Genomic DNA, 20,972 nt, shown 5'->3' with positions numbered 1-20,972 from the left:
AAGTTTTAACCATCTCTAGGTAAAAAAATGCCTGAGATGCTTATTAAAATTATTAACTTTAAAAAACATAATGATCAGCTAAACTGGACAGTTAAATGCTATGACCATTTTACTTATAGGGCTTTGAGGGTTAACTGAACAGTTCTCCTAAAGAAACAAAAGAGAGAGTAACCCAAACTTTAAAAAATCTTGCCACAAATTAGAATTCCACAGCATAGTCTTTTTAGAGGGTAATTTATAAGTAGGTTTTAAAATAAAAAGTACAAATGCTCTTGGCTAAATAATCACAGTTTTAAAATTCTATTCTGCATAAAACAGTACTTAAGAGTGTTACTAATGCATTATTTAAAATGCAAAAAGAAGTAGCGAATACTTGCATTTTCTAATGATAGAATGATTAAATAAATTACAGTATATGTATTATGCATATGTATGTATATTTGGACGCATATACATATATATGGATGGATAGATATGCACACACACATCTATCAACACACATATGCAGCTACAAAAAAGTAGTGGATCTACATTTATAGAAAAAGAAAGGGCTCATGATATCCTGGGAAGTGGATAAAATACAAACTACAAATCTCAAGATCTCATTAAAAAAACCCTTATGTACACATATAATAAATGTTAAATACACTGAGCATTATATCAGACATTTCTAGTTTAGCTTAATTCTTACAACATAGTAAAACATATACACATACACGTTGATAATTATACCAAAGAAGAATAAGAATAAATACCTTCTAGTGGTAACTTCTGAGAAATGGTCCTTTTGTCGGGATGAGGAGGTGGATGGGAAAGAGATGTGAGACAGGACTTTCACTTTTTACTGTATATTGTTTAATACCACTATTATTTTTATATTTAATTTATATAATTTTGAAGCTTTTTTAAACAGAACAAGATTCCTCTGGAGCTTTTCATATATGAAATTAAATATAGGGAAAGAGTTAAAATGTAAAAGAGCTAAAATATTTTCACCTTTAAAAAAAGGTCTTTAGATAATCAGCATGTTGTCAGTTTTAAAAATAGAATGCTAAGATTATTTTCATCAGCAGCCTGTTATACACAATACTTTAGTGAAATGATGTCAGAAGGCAAGCATGGGTGTGTGACATTCACGTGGTCCTAGGATCACATCACTGGCACCCTCTCTTCATACCTTAAAAGGAGGTTTAATTCTAGAGATAAAGCCCACCCTATACAACATTTCAGCCCCACTGATCTATTAAATTAACTTAATCCTAACAGGCATGCTATACTTAATAACAAAACAAATGCTAATACAACAGAAAACTCTTATTCAAACTGCAAAATCATTCCAATGTAATACCTTTAATTAAACACTTGCAATGTGCCAAGATTTGGGGAAGAGAGGGATATAAGAGTAAAAAAATAAATACTACATATTTCTTGTGCTTAATAATCTCAGTTTAATAAGAGAGCAACACAATAAATAGTAATGATACCCAAAATCATAAAATTTAGTAGACACGTATAACCTATTATAAGAACACAATGAAGGGTGACCAACTAATTCCTGTCTAACTAGTCTCCTGGAATCATAACCCTTTTTCTTATTTTCTTATTCTGCAGACCTATTCTTAGAGACTTCTAAGAATTTCTAAATATTATACTGTAAGTTAATGAACTTACAGACTGTACCAAAAAAACACCAAATCTGTAAATATTTTTTAACCTAGCTCAAAAAAATAGAATTCAAAGACACATTTTATTATGATTTAAATTCAATAAGCATTTATTTTGTGCTCGGTATTTGGAGAAATTTTATAATAAAACCTGCTGCTGCTAAGTCGCTTCAGTCCTGTCCAACTCTGTGTGACCCCATAGATGGCAGCCCACCAGGCTCCCCTGTCCCTGGGATTCTCCAGGCAAGAACACTGGAGTGGGTTGCCATTTCCTATTCCAATGCATGAAAGTCAAAGGTGAAAGTGAAGACGCCCAGTTGTATCCAACTCTTAGCGACCCCATGGACTGCAGCCTACCAGGCTCCTCTATCCATGGGATTTTCCAGCCAAGACTACTGGAGTGGGGTGCCACTGTCTTCTCTGATAATAAAACCTACAGACATTTATTTACAGCACTGGCTCTTAACTGAGATGATTCTGTCCCCTAGGAAACATTCGGCAATGCTTGGAGACATTTTTGCTTTTGACAACCAGTGGAGGTATACTACAAGCATCTCCTGGGTAGAGGCCAGAGGTGCTGCTAACACTACAATGAACAAGACAGCTCCCCCAAACAAATAATTATCTGGCCCAATAAGTCAACTTGCTCAAGCTGAAAAACTGTTACAGTAACAGCTTACCAATCTCCAATTCAAGCTATTAAACAGACTCACCTTTTTACAGTCAACAAAAATTCCTGAAAATTAGCAAAAAAAAGAAAAAGAATACAAAAAACAAACCCTAGGTTGTAAAGCATTATCTGGTATGGAGTACATATTATGTGCCAAGCACTGTATTGGGACCTTGCCTCTTAACTGCAGCAAAACAATCTCTGAGTAAAGAAATCTGTCCAACGCTGCCTTGCTAGTTAGGGTCAGAGATGGGCTATTAAGACCTCACTCACTTGATCTGAAGCTCATACTTTTCTCACTGTTATCACCAGGCAGCCAAAGAAGATTTTATCAAGTCTCATGTTTATGGACTTTACTAATGGAACAGCCTCTCACACCCTTAGCCAATGGTTAGGCTCTCATATTCCAGAAAAATTCTAGTAAGTTTGCTTATCTGATTGTTAAATCCATAAATAATTTAAAACAGAAAATAAAAGGGCTGCTACAAGCTGATACCAGAGCCAGAGAGAAATGTGAAAACTGTACACAAAGGATATGGCAAAACAAAAGACAAAAGTACAAGAAGCTCAAAAGCCTGCCGCTGCTACTGCTGCTGCTGCTAAGTCTCTTCAGTCATGTCCGACTCTGTGCAACCCCATAGACGGCAGCCCACCAGGCTCCCCCATCCCTGGGATTCTCCAGGCAAGAACACTGGACTGGGTTGCCATTTCCTTCTCCAATGGATGAAAGCAAAAAGTGAAAGTGAAGTCGCTCTTAGCGACCCCATGGACTGCAGCCCACCAGGCTCCTCCGTCCATGGGATTTTCCAGGCAAGAGTACTGGAGTGGGTTGCCATTGCCTTCTCCACTCAGAAGCCTAGGGCCTTCAAAAGCCTAGGGCCTTTATTACAGAGACACATCATTCTATACAGTGATACGATGGGGAAAAGGAAGGAAGAAAACAGAGAGGGAAGGAGAGAAGGGAAGGTGTAGGGAAGGGTGAAAAGAGAGGAAATGAACCAGGGAAGGAGGTAAAAAGAGGAGTAGAAGGAGAGAACAGAGGGAAAGAGAAACACGAGAAGAGACTGGAAGAACACAGATCAAAGAAAGACCAAGTGGAGGGAACAACTTCGTGAAAAACCATGGGAAAAATTCAAAAGGAAACAAAGAAGTGGAGGGAGGAAAAGGGGAAAGAGAGCAACTGACCTTAACCCATAAGAAATGGAGATCTAGATAGAAATATATGTAGAATAGAGAATAGGGAAAAAGAAAGCTATCCAACAGAAATAGATGTTTAAATCACTCCTAATTCAAAAAGTTCTATACACACACTGTCTATGTTTAGTAGTTACTAGCCACACACAGGTGGCTATAAGCACAGAAATTTGTTTTAATCTGAACAGAGATGTGCTGTAACATACACAAACTGCACAACAATTATACTAAAGAAATTCTCACACTGTTAAGAAAGTTCTAGGACCCACAACAGATTTCTCAACCTGGGCATCCTGCAAAGGGACTGAGAACTCCCAGGGAATTTGACCTTGGAGGCCAGTGGGAGACTGAGCCTCCGGGTGCAATCTCAAAAAACAGAATAATCTGTTTGTTTCCAAGGCAAACCATTCTATATCACAGTAGTCCAAGTCGATGCCCCAACCACTAATGCCAAAGAAGCTGAAGCTGAACGTTCTATGATGACCTATGAGACCTTCTAGAACTAACACCAAAGATGTCCTTTTCATCATAGGGAACTGGAATGCAAAAGCAGAAGTCAAGAGATACCTGTAGTAACAGGCAAGTTTGGCCTTGGAGTACAAAATGAAGCAGGGCAAAGGCTAATAGAGTTTTGCCAAGAGAACGCACTGGTTATAGTAAACACCCTCTTCCAACAACAGAACAGAAGACTCTCCACATGGACATCACCAGATGGTCAACACCGAAATCATACTGATTGTATTCTTTGCAACCGAAGATGGAAAAGCTCTATGCAGTCAGCAAAAACAAGACTGCGAGCTGACTGGCTCATCATAAAATCCTTATGGCAAAATTCAGACTTAAAGAAAGCAGGGAAAACCACTGGACGTTCGGGTATGACCTAAATCAAATCCCTTATGATTATACAGTGGAAGTGACAAATAGGATCAGATCTGATAGAGTGTCTGAAGAACTATGGATGGAGGTTCGTGACATTTTACAGGAGACAGTGACCAGGACCATCCCCAAGAAAAAGGAATGCAAAAAGGCAAAATGGTTGTCTGAGGAGGCCTTACAAATAGCTGAGAAAAGAAGAGAAGGTAAAGGCAAAGGAGCAAAGAAAAGATATACCCATTTGAATGCAGAGTTCCAAAGAATAGCAAGGAGAGATAAGAAAGCCTTTCTCAGTGATCACTGCAAAGAAATAGAGGAAAACAACAGAATGGGAAAGACTAGAGATCTCGTCAAGAAAATCAGGGATACTAAGGGAACATTTCATGCAAAGAGGGGCACAATAAAGGGCAGAAATGGTATGGACCTAACAGAAGCAGAAGATATTAAGAAGAGGTGGCATTAATGCAAAGAAGAACTATACAAAAGATCTTAATGATCCAGATAACCATGATGGTATGACCGCGCGCACCTAGAGCCAGATACCCTGGAATGCGAAGTCAAGTGGGCCTCAGGAAGCATCACTACGAACAAAGCTAGTGGAGGTGATGGAATTCCAGCTGAGCTATTTCAAATCCTAACAGATGATGCTGTGAAAGTGCTACACTCAATATGCCAGCAAATTTAGAAAACTCAGCAGTGGCCACAGGACTGGAAAAGGTCAGTTTTCATTCTAATCCCAAAGAAAGACAATGCCAAACAATGTTCCACACAACTTCCGCACAACTGCACTCATCTCACATGCTGGCAAATGTTCAAAATTCTCCAAGCAAGGCTTCAACAGTACATGAACCGAGAACTTCCAGATGTTCAAGCTGGATTTAGAAAAGGCAAAGAACCAGAGATCAAATTGCCAACATCCACTGGCTCATCGAAAAAGAAAGAGAGTTCCAGAAAAACATCTACTTCTGCTTTATAGACTATGTCAAAGCCTTTGACTGTGTGGATCACAACAAACTGTGGAAAATTCTTCAAGAGACGGGAATACCAGACCACATTACCTGCCTCCTGAGAAACTGTATGCAGGTCAAGAAGCAACAGGACCACACATGGAACAATGGACTGGTTCCAAACAGTGAAAGGAGTATATCAAGGCTGTATATAATCACCCTGCTTATTTAACCTATGTGCAGAGTACATCATGTGAAACGCTGAACTGGATAAGGCACAAGCTGGAATCAAGACTGCAGGGCGATATATTAATAACGTCAGATATGCAGATGACACCACCCTTATGGCAGAAAGCAAAGAGGAACTAAAAAGTCTCTTGATGAAAGTGAAAGAAAAGAATGGACAAAGCTGACTTAAAATTCAACATTCAAAAAAACTAAGATCATGGCATCTGGTCCTGTCACTTCATGGCAGACAGACACAGAAACAGTGGAAACAGTGACAGACTTTATTTTCTTGGGCTCCAAAATCACTGCAGATGGTGACTGCAGCCATGAAATTGAAAGACACTTGCTCCTTGGAGGAAAAGCTATGACCAACCTAGACAACATATTAAAAAGCAGAGACATTTCTTTGCCAAAAAAGGTCCATCTAGTCAAAGCTATGGTTTTTCCAGTAGTCATGTATGGATGTGAGAGTTGGACCATAAGAAAACTGAGTGCCGAAGAACTGATGCTTTTAAACTCTCGTGTTGGAGAAAACTCTTGAGAGTCCCCTTGGACTGCGAGGAGATCAAACCAGTCAATCCTAAAGGAAATCAGTCCTGAATATTCACTGGAAGGACTGATGAAGCTGAAATTCCAATAATTTGGCCACATGATGTGAAGAACTGACTCACTGGAAAAGACCCTAATGCTGGGAAAGACTGAAGACAGGAAGGGAAGGGGCTAAGAGAGGATGAGAATGTTGGATGCCATCACCGACTCAATAGACATGAGTCTGAGCAAGCTCTCAGAGTTGGTGATGGACAGAGAAGCCTGGCATGCTGCTGTCCATGGGGTCACAAACAATCAGACATGACTGAGCAACTGAACTGAGGTGAAAACACCCACACTTATCTTCTAAGATTTAGTATGAAAAAATATTAAATATCTCATTGATATTTAATTATTGATATTTAATTGATACTAATTACATAAAATGTTAAGTTGGATATAGTGTATTAAAGAAAATATAATATTAATAATAATTTCACACTTCCTTTTACTTTTTTAGTGTGACCTGCTAGAAAATTTAAAATTACAAAAGTGGCTTACATGTGTTTCTACTGTATTGTGCTTCTCCAGAGTTTAACAGTGCTTTAGGACCCATTCTCCAAGCTAGGCTTCAACAGTAATGTGAACCGGGAGCTTCCAGATATTCAAGCTGGATTTAGAAAGGGTAGAAGAACCAGAGATCAAATTGCCAACATCCACTAGATCACAGAAAAAGCAAGAGAATTCCAGAAAAACATCTACTTATGCTTCACTGACTACACTGAAGACTTTGACAATGCGGATCACAAAAAACTGTGGAAAACTCTTAAAGAGATGGGAATACCAACCACCTTATCTGCCTCCTAAGAAACCTGCCTGCAGGTCAAGAAGCAATAGTTAAAACTGGACATGGAACAATTGACTGGTTCCAAATTGGGAAAGGAGTACGTCAAGGCTGTATATTGTCACCCTGCTTATTTATATACAGAGTACATCACTTGAAATGCTGGGCTGGATGAAATACAATCTGGAATCAAGATTGCCAGGAGAAGTATCATTAACCTCAGATATGCAGATGACACCACCCTTATGGCAGAAAGCAAAGAGGAACTAAAGAGCCTCTTTATGAAAGTGCAAGAGGAGAGGGAAAAAGCTGGCTTAAGTTTAACATTCAAAAACCTAAGATCATGGCATCCAGTCCCATCATTTCATAGCAAACAGATGCAGAAACAATGGAAACAGTGGAAGACTTTATTTTCTTGGGCTCCAAATCACTGCAGATGGTGACTGCAGCCATGAAATTAAAAGATACTTGCTCTTTGGAAGAAAAGCTATGACAAACCATGACAGCATATTAAAAAGCAGAGACATTACTTTACCGACAAAAGTCCATCTAGTCAAGGCTATGGTTTTCCCAGTAGTTATGGTGAACCATAAAGAAAGCTGAGTGCCAAACAATCGATGCTTTTCAACTGCAGTGTTGGAGAAGACTCTTCTTAAGAGTCCCTTGGACAGCAAGAAGATCAAATCAGTTAATCCTAAAGGAAATCAGTCCTGAATATTCACGGGAAGGACTGAGGTTGAAGCTGAAACTCCAATATTTGGGCCACATGATGCATAAAGCCAATTCATTAGAAAAGACTTTGATGCTGGGATAGATTGAAGGCAGGAGAAGGGGACAACATAGGACGAGATGGTTGGAAGGCAGCACCGACTCAATGGACATGAGTTTGAGCAAGCTCCAGGAGATGGTGAAGGACAGGGATGCCTGGTGTGCTGCAGTCCACGGGGTTGCAAAGAGTCGGACACGACTGAAGACTAAACAACAAAAAAAGGACCCATTCTGGTGCTAAAGTGAAATAAAAGAAATCACTGCCATTCTTACATTCATTCTTCTTTTAGAATCCCAGTTGTAAACGATATGGAAGTACATAACTAGATGTCAAGCTGATTATAACATGAACCAGGAGATCAAACAAGACATAAACCTCTATTAACTGTTTTTAACAGTTAAATGAAGGCAAGTGCTAAGACATGTTACTATTAGACTGGGTGAAGAATGATGACATAAAACTGGGAAATTTAATAGAGTAAAACCAGGAGATTCAATTTGTAACCTTGAAATAACTCTAGGTCTTAAAAATCTGACATTACCTGAGTAGTACACTGAAGAAATGTATTTGAAGATTTTCAACACTTTCATAAAAATGAAACATACAACAAGGATATTTTTGAAAACCCCTTCACAAGCACTTATTCAATGTTTTTGAAAGTTTTTTTAAAAATCACTGTCATCACTCATACAAGATAATTTTCTCATGTTGTATAAAATTAAATCCCAGAATGTTTCATTAAGAAAAAGATAAGTGTATATGTATATTTCACCAACTATGGAAAGAAAAAAACTAATCTACTTCATATTTATTATATAACACCTTATTGGGAAAAAATTTTTTTGTTACTTAGTGACTATATTCTTACCCCTTCTATTTCTATGAAATAAAATCAAATTCAAGCCACAGTCTAACTACCAAGTAGCAAAGAATTAAACATTTTGGAAAGATTAAAACAGTGTGACTCAAATTTTAATGGACACCCAAATTCATCTGAGATATTCATTAAAATGTAGATTCTCACTGAGTAGGTCTGGGTGGGGTTGAAAACTGTCCATATCAAACAAACTCCAAGGTGACACCAATGTTGCAGGTCTATGGATCACACTTTTAGTAAGCAGCTAAAACAATTATTCCTATGTTTAAAATGTACAACAAGGCACTATACTCAATATTTGTAACAGCCTATAAGGGAAAAGAATCTGAAAATGAGTATATATAATCTGAATCGCATGCTGTACACCTAATACTAACATGACACTGTAAATCGACTAAACTTCAATAAAATATAAAAATAAATAAAACGTAAAATAATTTATACTTAGTAAAGTAAAAATGGAAATTCATTTTCCCAAAGGAAGCATTCTATTTTCTATTTATGGCAGGTATTTTAGTGTTTCAAATAACAGGTATTTCAGTGTTTCCACGAGTTGGCTGTTCGGCATTACCAGGCTCCCAACCATACCAATCCATCTATCAAACTTGGGAATTCTTGGTGGCTAGTAGAGATCAGGTCAATATTTATTTGGGACAAGTACCCTAACATGTATGTTGAGTTCTGAGATCCAGATAATGGAAACAGAGTTATCAGGAAAGAAGAGGAAGTGGTAATATTTCTCTGGAAATCATTACATCTATGAAATGCAACACACCATACTCATGTACCAACATATTTATAATATGATACCCCATAAAAATGAATATTAAAAGGCAACAGAATTACATCCTTATGTGACTAATAGTGGAGACTGAATTACTGATTTCTCAGTGATTTCCCTTTATTCTCTTCTGAACCTACCAAATATTTGACAACAAATGTCAAATATGTCTCATTATTCAAATATACTTTTAAATTTAAAAACATATGACAAAAATCCATGAGAAAGGGCCAAGGAAACAATAATATTGAGGGAATACTGAAGAATTTCTTTTTAATGGTGGTTAAGATATACCTAACAAGTACAATAAGGAAAAAATAACTTAGGATGATAATGTAAAGACTGAAGTTACTTACCTTAGTAAAGTTATTCAGATGGCCTAGCTTTCTCATATTTGATACTCCTTGCAATTTGGCCACATTTTGGAGAATCTCCCTTAAGTTATCAGAAGGTTCTAGAACAGATAAAATAATTTAACATAATTTTAAAAGATTAAGATAATTTTAAAATAATTTTATTTTCCCTAACAAAACACATGAAACATGCATTATTAAAACTTCACAACTTTGACTCTCGGGTTTTCTTTAAAGTCTTACTTTCTGCCTCAAATCTACCTACTTAGGAGACTTCAAAGTTTATGTGGATGACTCAATGAATGACCTGCACCTCTCTACTCCATTTATACCTATGGTCCAACTCTCTACATCACCTGGAACTATTTAACCACTAATTCTAAAATTTCAACCCCAACTGCAAGAACACCTTTCACTTCTGGCCATAATGTAGTAACAGGAACCAAACATACTGTCTTATTTGAATCAACCCCAAAATTGAAAAAAACACATAAAACAACAGTTCTCAAAACACTGGACATTAAGTAAAGAAAAATAATCACTGAGAAACGAAAAAAAAAAAAAAATGCTCTACAACTGCCCTCAGTTTACTGTCATTAGAGTGTTTCCAGGCCTTGGTGCTGAGAGGAGATACCCAGGCAAACTGAGTTCAAGAAACAGAGCTCAGAGTCCAAGGAGAACAAACTGTACCAGAGAACAGAGCACCGCCCAGAGAGAACACTAAACATCTGCAGAAGGACCCTTTTTATGCAGCCATTACAGCAACAGCTGGAGCATGTGTGTGAGGAAATTATCACTCAAAAAAAGTAAAGGGATGAGTATCATGTGTTTACACAGGACAGGGAGCAGTGCTTGTTTCTAATGGCCATACTGAAAACCTTAATAGTGCATGGGGCATTGGACAGAGTATTCAGAAAAGTCTTGGCTCAGTGGTGGGGAACAATCATGTACAGACTAAACATTTCTTTGATTCTACCTAACAAATCTTTGGGCTTCCCTGGCAGTTCAGGTGGTAAAGAATCTGCCTGCCATGCAGGAGACCCCGTTTCGATTTCTGGATTGGGAAGATCCTCTGAAGAAGGGATAGGCTACCCACTCCAGTATTCTCGGGCTTCCATGGTGGCTCAAACTGCAAAGAATCCGCCTACAATGTGGGAGACTTGGGTTTGATCCCTGGGTTAGGAAGATCCCAGAGGAAGGCACTGCAACCCACTCCAGTATTCTTGCCTGGAGAAACTCCATGGACAGAGGAGCCTGGCAGGCTACTGTCTATGGGGTCACAAAAAGTTGGACACAACTGAAGTAACTAAGCACACAGCACACAACAAATCTTCAAAGCAAGATTTGAAAGAATCAAACTGTTTTCAAATAACTAAAATGTCTCAGACCAAAGCTCAGTAAGAATCATAAAAGAAAAATAGAAAACACCTAATGAAGCAAAATTTACAATGACTAGTATCCAAATATCATCAGACATGCAAAGCAGCAGGAAAACATGACTCATAGTAAGCAGAAAAATTAATCAACTGAAAATGACCCAGAACCGACACAGATAGTATTAGGTTGGTGCAAACATAATCACGGTTCGGGGCTGTGAATTTTAAATCATTATAACTAGGTTCAAACACATTTTTATTAATCAAAATAGGAACCATTATAATCAACACATTTTTGTCAACAAGAAGTAAGTTTGTTCATTCCTTTGGCGCAAAAACCTGTGCTTCAGACTTCGATAAACTCTTGGAAAGCATTTTCCACATCCTGCTGGTTGTGGAAGCATTTTCCATGCAAAAAGTTACCGAAATGCTTGAAGAAGTGAATCAGTTGGCGAGAGGTTAGATGAATGTAGCAGATGAGGCAAAACTTCATAGCCTAATTCATTCAACTTCTGAAGTGTTGGTTGTGAGACATGTGGTTGGACGTCATCATGGAAAAGAATGCCAGCTCGAGGCTTTGCAGATTTCAGCGCCTCTCTCATCAATTTGCTGAGCACTCTCAGAATGGTCTCAGGGGGATTTAAAAAGCTGTAGTGGATCAGACCAGCAGCAGATGGACAAATGGTGACCACGACCTTTTCTGGTGTAAGTTTGTCTTTGGGAAGTGCTTTGGAGCCTCTTCTCGGTCCAACCACTGGGTTGGTAATCGCAGTGGTAATTAGCAATTAGTGGTAAAGTAATTAGCCTCCAATTAAATTAAAAAAAAAAAACCACTTTTAGTCACGCATCACAATCCAAAAAAAAAAAAAAATGGTTCTTAGTTGTTGCACAGAATAAGAGAAGACAACACTTCAAAATCATTTTTTTGATTTGCTTACTAGGCACCCAATTATCAAGCTTTTTCACCTTTCCAATTTGCTTCAGATGCCAAATAACCAAAGAATGGTCAACACTTGAGTTCTTGGGCAACTTCTCGTGTTGTTCTAAGAGGATTAGCATCGATGATCCTCTCAATTGGTTGTTGTCAACTTCTGACGGCCGGCCACCGCACTCCTCATCTTCAAGGCTCTTGTCTCTTCTGAAAAACTTCTCGAACCACCATTGCACTGTACGTTTGTTAGCAGTTCCTGGGCCAAATGTGTTACTGATGTTGCAAGTTGTCTCTGCAGCTTTATGACCCATGTTGAACTTGAATAAGAAAATCACTCAAATTTACTTTTTGTGTAACATCATTTCCCTAGTCTAAAATATAAACAGCAAGTAATAAGTCATTAGCAAAAAAACAAAGTAAGAAATGTGCATTAAAATGATGCATAACATAATCAATCACATTTCTTTAAGACTATTCCAATATCAAATGGCAAAGTTCAACAATGACAAACCTCAATTACTCTTGCAACAATCTAATACAATCAGTAGAAAAGGACATTAAAACAATTTTTATAACTGTAGTCTATATTTCAAAACCTTAGGGAGAGGCATAAAAAGTGTAAACAGCACTGAAACTGAACTTTTGGAGACGAAAACTAGTGTCTCAGATGTAAATATATTGGATGAGAAAAAAAGCATAATAGCTTTTATAGAAAGTAAGAGTTGTGAATTTTGAAGACAAAGCAATAAGAATTATCCAAAATGTAACACAAAGGGAAAAAAGAAAAATGAAAAGACCAACAGCAAACTATAGGGATTCAAGCAGCTTAACAAAATTGCAATATGTGTAACCAGAGTCCCTAAAAAAAAAAGTTTGGAATAGAAGAATTAATTGAAGAAATAATAGATGAAAACTTTCCAAGTTTGATCACAGTAAGCCAATAAATCCAAGAAGTTCAATCAATCCCAAGCACAAGGAAAAGGACCAAGGTACATCATAATCAAATTACTCAAAATCACTGGTAGAGGAAAAATCTTAAAAGCAACCAGATTAAAAAAAAGACTGCAGCCATGAAATTAAAACACACTTGCTCCTTGGAAGGAAAGCTATGACAAACCTAGACAGTATATTAAAAAGCAGAGACATCACTTTGCTAACAAAAGTCCACACAGTCAAATTTATGGTTTTTACAACAGTCATACACAGATGTGAGAGTTGGACCATAAAAAAGGCTGAGAGCGGAAGAATTGATGCTTTCAAACTGTGGTGTAGGAGAAGATTCTTGAGTCCCTTGGACTGCAAGGAAATCACCAGTCAATCCTAAAGGAAATCAGGAATATTCAGGAAATCCTGAATATTCATTGGAAGGACTGATGCTGAAGCTCCAATACTCTGGCCACCTGATGAGAAGAGCCAACTCAATGGAAAAGACCCTGTTTCTGGGAAAGATTGAAGGCAAAAGGGGAAGCGAGTGGCAGAGGATAAGATGGTTAGATAGCATCACAGACTCAATGGACATGAATTTGAGCAAACTCCAGGAAATAGTGGAGGACAGAGGAGCCCAGCAGTCCATGAGGTCTCAAAGAATAGGACATGACTTAGCGACTGAACAACAACACAGACAGACAAGTTACATACAGAGAAATAAAGAGAAAAATGACAAATTTCTCCCAGAAAACAAAGCAAATGAGAAGACAGGGGAACAACTTTAAAATACTGAAAGAAAATAAAAAGCTTTTAAAATGCAAAAGTAATCCTTAGTTCACCTGTTTTACAAAAACAGGTCAAAGCCAGAAATTACCCTGTGGTTGGGAATCTGCCAACCCTTGGATACTGTGTCAATATTCAAGTTATTTTTCTATTAACATATTCAGCATCCTATTTGCTTTAAACAAAAGCACAATCTAAAAAAGGAAAAAAATTGTCACATTATTGATATTTTACTTTAAGACCTATTATGACTTTCTTTTGAGATTTTAATCTGTTAACACAAACTAAGGAGCTATTTGTTTTGAATAAGTGTTTTCCTCAGCAAATAAAACATCACATTGTTCTATAAATTTAGCTTGCATCTGCTTCTCTCCATTCTGTTATACTGAGTGTGAGCCATGACAACCACACACTGGTTAGTGTCAAACCACTAAGCATATTACATATCCTGCTGCTGCTGCCGCCAAGTCACTTCAGTCGTGTCCGACTCTGTGCAACCCATAGACGGCAGCCCACCAGGCTCCCCTGTCCCTGGGATTCTCCAGGCAAGAACACTGGAGTGGGTTGCCATTTCCTTCTCCAGTGCATGCATGCATGCTAAGTTCCATCAGTCGTATCCGACTCTGCGTGACCCTACAGACAGCAGCCCACCAGGCTCCTCTGTCCACAGGATTCTCCAGGCAAGAATACTGGAGTGGGTTGCCATTTCCTTCTCCATTACATACCCTAGCTATCTCCAATCTCTTTGAAATTGCTACAAAGATCAAACCCCACGAGGGCCTCCCTGGTGGCCCAGATGGTAAAGAGCCTGCATGCAATGTGGGAGACCCAGGTTTGATCCCTGGGTCAAGAAGATCCACTGGAGAAGGAAATTGCAACAAAACTCCAATATTCTTGCCGGGAAAATCCCATAGATGGAGAAGCCTGGTGGGCTACAGTCCATGGGGTCGAAAAGTCAGACACCATTGAGTGACTAAGACACAAGATCAAAATAGTCAATCTTAAGGGAAATCAACCCTGAATACTCATTAGAAGGACTGATGCTGAAGCTGAAGCTCCAATATTTTGCTGATCTGATGCGAACAGCCAACTAACTGGAAAAGTGCCTGATGATGGGAAAGATTGAGGACAGAAGACGACAGTATGGGACCTGGCATGCTGCAGTCTATGGAGTCCCAAAGAGTTGAACATGACCAGGCAACTGAACAACAAGAAGATCATTCATTTGATTTCAGAATATTTCCTACAAATACTGGATATATTTATTTTAACTCCAATGAAATTTGATCTAATATTAGATGGTTTAGGGTATGTCTTTATAATTAGTAACTTTTCATCTTAAACATGGAATGAAAACAGCTTATCACTGTGTGGTATCAGAGCTCATACAAAAAAAACTGTAAGGAACTATGAGTAGATCACTATTGGTAATATCTTTTTGTTATAAATGGTACCTGTTTGGAGACACTGAAAAAGAAAAATTATAAGTAAGCCAATGATTTTTAAATGATTTAACTATATTTGAGAACATACTACAATTTTTAACAACACTTGCGCTAATTCAGAACCTGTATCAGTTTGCAAGTCAAAGTTTACTAAAAGGCATTGTGAAATTCACCTACTGGAAATACATAATTTAACCATCTTACATCAATTTATAATTGAGTAGTCAGACATCAAACAGTTTCACTAAAGCAAGGACCCAGTTTCTGCTATGTAGTATGTGACAGGACTAATATTTATGATGATTAGGTTGAAGATATAGTTTTCAAAAAGGCTTGCATATTTCTAATTATTGCCTATTTTCTAGGTACAAACTGATTGCAGACATTTTTGAAAAGCCACAATTTTGTGACAAAAATAAAACCTCGAGTCTGAACTCACTCACTTAAGAAGTATTAACTGAACACCTACTATGGTCAAGTACTGTTTTAGGTACTGGGAATAATACATCAATGAACAAGAGACATCATTTCTAACTGGACCTTATAAACAATTGGAAGAAAACTGAGGATTAACAACAGAAAAAGCCACAAAATGAAAACTGACAGGTAGTCAGAAGCCAATACTGTGTCAAATGTTTGCCTAATAAATACTGATATAAAATGAACCTACCATACTTTAATGCACTGTTGCTGTCAATCCAAATCAAATCAGCCTTTCTTCTTTCCCCTCCTCATCCCTTTGTCTTATATATAATTACCATCTGAGCCACCAGGGAAGCCCATACAATTACCAGGAACCCCCAAACAGAATTGGAATGTGGAAGAGCTTCTAAGTTTCTTCATAATATATTTCCTGAAAGACAGAACATGTTTCCTTCCAGAAACTCATACTTCTTCCCAAATTCAAAAATAGCATCGAAGTGAAGTCACTCAGTCATGTCCGATTCTTTGCAACCCCATGGACTGTAGCCTAACAGGCTCCTCCATTCATGGAATTTTCCAGGCAAGAATACTGGAGTGGGTTCCCATTTCCTTCTCCAGGAGATCTTCCCAACCCAGGGACTGAGCCCAGGTCTCCCACCTTGTAGGCAGACACTTTACCATCTGAGCCACCAGGGTAGCATTAGGGCCATTTTAAACATCAAATACTATGTATGCTCTTATGTTACAATGTTCTTATGGGGATCCATAACTTCAAATACTAAGGTAAATTTGCCCTGGTTAAATGAGAAGTCCCTAGTTTCTTCCTTACATGCTAGATCAGGAGTATCTAAACATTTTAATTAAAAACCCAGACAGTAAGTATTTTAGGCCATAAAGTCTGTTCTGTTGTAACCTCAATTCTGTTGTAATCAAGAAAGCAATGGAGAAAATAGGTAAGTAAATGAATGAGGCTATGTTTCAATAACACTGGCTCATGATCTGTCAACTGTCAACTCCTATGCTAGACAGAACTTAAAACTACATGAGCAAGCTGAGATCAATGGACTTTTTATTGGGGTGGGGGGAGTGCACAGGGGAGAGAATTTAAGGAGGAGTTTACCTCTTTGATGGAGAAGGCAATGGCACCCCACTCCAGTATTCTTGCCTGGAAAATCCCATGGATGGAGGAGCCTGGTGGGCTGCAGTCCATGAGGTCGCTAAGGGTTGGACACGACTAAGCGACTTCACCTTCACTTTTCACTTTCATGCACTGGAGAAGGAAATGGCAACCCACTCCAGTGTTCTTGCCTGGAGAATCCCAGGGACGGGGGAGCCTGGTGGGCTGCCATCTCTGGGGTCGCACAGAGTCGGACACGACTGAAGTGACCTAGCATTAGCATTACCTCTGTGATTTCTTACTACTTTCACTTAATGTTTCCAGTTCAGCCTCTCCAAAACTGTGCTATGTGAAATGTATAAAGCACAAATGAGATAATCCACTAGGATTTCCCTGAAGCCCAGTAGTTTAGCCCAGAGATGCATTAAGTAAAAAAGAGGAATAAAAAAAAAAAAAGTGGCTACAAAAAAAGAAAAAAAAAAAAATGTGGCTAGCTGGCAATGATGGCCAACCATTCAAATGCAAGGAAGCAAAACACAAAAGAACTGCTAAAATTACTGTTGCTCTTTTCCTCTTATTGTGTAACTTGTAGTCCTATGCATGTTCCCAGTGACTCTCTGGAAGTAATGAAATAACTATAGTCAATATTCAGCAATTTAATATTATATAAGCACAAACATGCATACATAGATACAAATATATATACAGAAAACCACCAAAAGAAAACTACAGTAAAGGACACTTTTATCTCTATACATCTATAGATACACACACATATATATATTCATTCCCCCTTTAGCTTAATTTTCCATATATGTACATATACATACATGCACAGATGTATATATATATGTATGTATATATATATATATACACACACACACACACACGATGTAAGCATGCATTTATTTTAAAATGTTTCCAATATATACTGCTTTGTAACATGCTGTGATAAATCATATTAATAATATCCTTACCTGTCAATAAATATATAGCATAAAATTGATACTTAAATAAATTTTGGTTCAAGTACACAGAGTAAATTAATGACCAAATACTAGTGGCATACATTTATTTGAGAGTAATAGAAAGAACAATTCTGAAATAAAAAAGAACTGGATTTCAATCTAGCTTGCTGCTGTTTAGTTGCTAAATTGTGTCTGACTCTCTGCAACCCCACAGACTATAAGCATGTCAGGCTTTGCTGTCCTTCACTATCTCCCGGAACTTGCTCAAATTTATGTCCATTGAGTGGTGATGCTATCTACATCTGTATCATCCTCTGCCACCTCACTCTCCTGTTGCTTTTAATCTTTTCCAGCATCAGAGTCTTTTCCAATGAGTCCGCTATTCCCATCAAGTGGCCAAAGTATTGGAGTCTCGGCTTCTGCATCAGTCCTTCCAATGAATATTCAGGGTTGATTTCCTTTAGGATTGACTGGTTTGATCTCCTTTCAATTCAAGGGACTCTTAAGTCTTCTCCTGCACCATAATTCGAAAGCATCAATTCTTCAGTGCTCAGTCTTCTTATGTTCCAACTCTTGTATCTGTACATGACTACTAGAAAAACCACAGCTTTAAAAGGAATCTAGCTTAAACACCTACAAACCATGTATTCTTGACTACTTTACTAAACCTCACAGACACCATTTTCTTATACTGGGTTGGCCAAAAAGTTCATTTTGGGTTTTTCCCATAAAATATTAAGATTATAGTGAATAAGTGAGTGAAAGTCACTCCATCGCGTCCAGCTCTTTGTGATCCCATGGACTCTGCAGTCCACGTAATTCTCTAGGCTAGAATACTGGAGTAGGTAGCCGTTCCCTTCTCCAGGGGATCTTTCCAACCCAGGGATCGAATCCAGGTCCCCCTCACTGCAGGCTGATTCTTTACCAGCTGAGCCACAATGGAAGTCCAAGAATACTGGTAGCCTATTCCTTCTCCAATGGATGTTCCCAATCCAGGAATTGAACCAGGTCTCCTGCACTGCAGGTGGATTCTTTACCAGCTGAGCTAACAGGGAAGTCCAAGGTTATAGTGAATATATTATACTAATTACCTAACCTTGAAGGCATTGTTTCAAGGTGTGAGGTACAACTTAGCAGAGTGCCTAGCCCATAACAGATGTTCAATAAATAGCAGCAACTATCATTAAAATTAGTTATTATCTGCTTACAAAAACAATTTTTATGGATCAATTATGTGAAAGTTATGCAGCCAGCCCAAACAAATGTTTAATTCACATATTAGTGTGTCTAACGGAGAAGGCAATGGCACCCCACTCCAGCACTCTTGCCTGGCAAATCCCATGGACGGAGGAGCCTGGTGGGCTGCAGTCCATGGGGTCGCGAAGAGTCGGACACGACTGAGCGACTTCACTTTCACTTTTCACTTTCATGCATTGGAGAAGGAAATGGCAACCCACTCCAGTGTTCTTGCCTGGAGAATCCCAGGGACAGAGGAGCCTAATGGGCTTTAGTCTATGGGGTCACACAGAGTCGGACACGACTGAAACGACTCAGCAGCAGTAGCAGCAGTGTGTCTAAATTAATGAATTTTGCCTACATGTTTTAGCGTATTACTTTTATGATCCAAGATTTGCTCATTTTTGAAGTAAAATTTTTTGTTTTATTTGCCTTCTTAAAAATGCCAGAGTAATGAGTGGGCGCAGAGTTGGACAATATTTTCTGTGATTTATTTGTGAATATACATGAACAAATGCTAATAAGCATCAAGCTAGAAAAGCTGGATGCATAAGAATGTAACAAAATTAAATGTGACTTCATAAATCTGATATGTATTACTTAATTACATCTCAATATTATCTGTTTATTATGAGAAGACATAAAGGATTAAAAATACATGGCAATACCTATAGTTAGTATTTCCTTTGTAAAAGCCAGCAACAAATCTGTCTCCTCCATCAGCAAGGACAGTGAAAGTACATTTTCTCACCCTTACCCACAGGTCCAAAAGGTGAGGAAGCACTGCTTGAAATTATTTAACATTTCCTGAAATTCTAACAATTATTAATATCAAAGAGTTATATAATTTAGGAGGGAAAAGATCAAAATGATAGCATCCTGGGAAAACGGCCTTCCTTTTACCTTTAACACAAAGGAACTAAAAACTTCTTCAGTTCAGATCAGTTCAGTTCAGTTGCTCAGACATGTCCAACTCTTTGCAACCCCATGAATCACAGCACGCCAGGCCTCCCTGTCCATCACCAACTCCCGGAGTTCACTCAGACTCACGTCCATCGAGTCAGTGATGCCATCCAGCCATCTCATCCTCTGTCGTCCCCTTCTCCTCCGGCCCCCAATCCCTCGCAGCATCAGAGTCTTTTCCAATGAGTCAACTCTTCGCATGAGGTGGCCAAACTACTGGAGTTTCAGCTTTAGCATCATTTCTTCCAAAGAAATCCCAGGACTGATCTTCTTCAGAATGGACTGGTTGGATCTCCTTGCAGTCCAAGGGACTCTCAAGAGTCTTCTCCAACACAACAGTTCAAAAGCATCAATTCTTCGGCACTCAGCTTTCTTCACAGTCCAACTCTCACATCCATACATGACCACAGGAAAAACCATAGCCTTGACTAGACGAACCTTTGTTGGCAAAGTAATGTCTCTGCTTTTCAATATGCTAACTAGGTTGGTCATAACTTTTCTTCCAAGGAGTAAGCGTATTTTAATTTCATGGCTGTAGTCACCATCTGCAGTGATTTTGGAGCCCAAAAAAATAAAGTCTGACACTGTTTCCACTGTTTCCCCATCTATTTCCCATGAAGTGATGGGACCAGATGCCATGATCTTCGTTTTCTGAATGTTGAGTTTTAAGCCAACTTTTTCACCCTCCTCTTTCACCTTCATCAAGAGGCTTTTTAGTTCCTCTTCACTTTCTGCCATAAGGGTGGTGTCATCTGCATATCTGAGGTTCTTGATATTTCTCCCGGCAATCTTGATTCCAGCTTGTGTTTCTTCCAGTCCAGCATTTCTCATGATGTACTCTGCATAGAAGTTAAATAAGCAGGATGACAATATACAGCCTTGACGTACTCCTTTTCCTTTAGGAGACCCTATTCTATTTTTGATCGAGTAGTAGAATATTGACCCTTATACTGATGCTGAACTCTGTCCCTTTGTAATTTTCATTTGTTTGTTCTGGTGTAACAATCTGGAATGCAGAACAGGAATTATCTACCCTCAGTACTGAAAATGATCATTTTTCCTCACAAGCAACTGA

At 38.4% G+C, this 20,972-nt stretch overlaps 1 protein-coding gene across 8 annotated transcripts in view; it reads right to left on the bottom strand.

Annotated features, from left to right (window-relative positions):
- The window catches only part of RICTOR (RPTOR independent companion of MTOR complex 2), a 137,873-nt gene that overhangs the window by 91,160 nt on the left and 25,741 nt on the right, over positions 1-20,972 (bottom strand). For 7 of the 8 annotated variants that reach the window (NM_001144096.3, XM_059878738.1, XM_059878740.1 and 4 more), the window contains one exon: positions 9,732-9,829. In NM_001144096.3, coding sequence (NP_001137568.1) covers positions 9,732-9,829 — 98 coding nt within the window. Of the gene's footprint in view, positions 1-9,731; positions 9,830-12,070; positions 20,737-20,972 lie in introns of all 8 variants that reach the window. The other variant, XM_059878737.1, reaches the window with a different exon arrangement.

Source organism: Bos taurus, chromosome 20, assembly GCF_002263795.3.
Source record: "Bos taurus isolate L1 Dominette 01449 registration number 42190680 breed Hereford chromosome 20, ARS-UCD2.0, whole genome shotgun sequence".
Taxonomy (NCBI): Eukaryota; Metazoa; Chordata; class Mammalia; order Artiodactyla; family Bovidae; genus Bos; species Bos taurus.
This window is presented reverse-complemented; position numbering and strand designations above follow the sequence as displayed.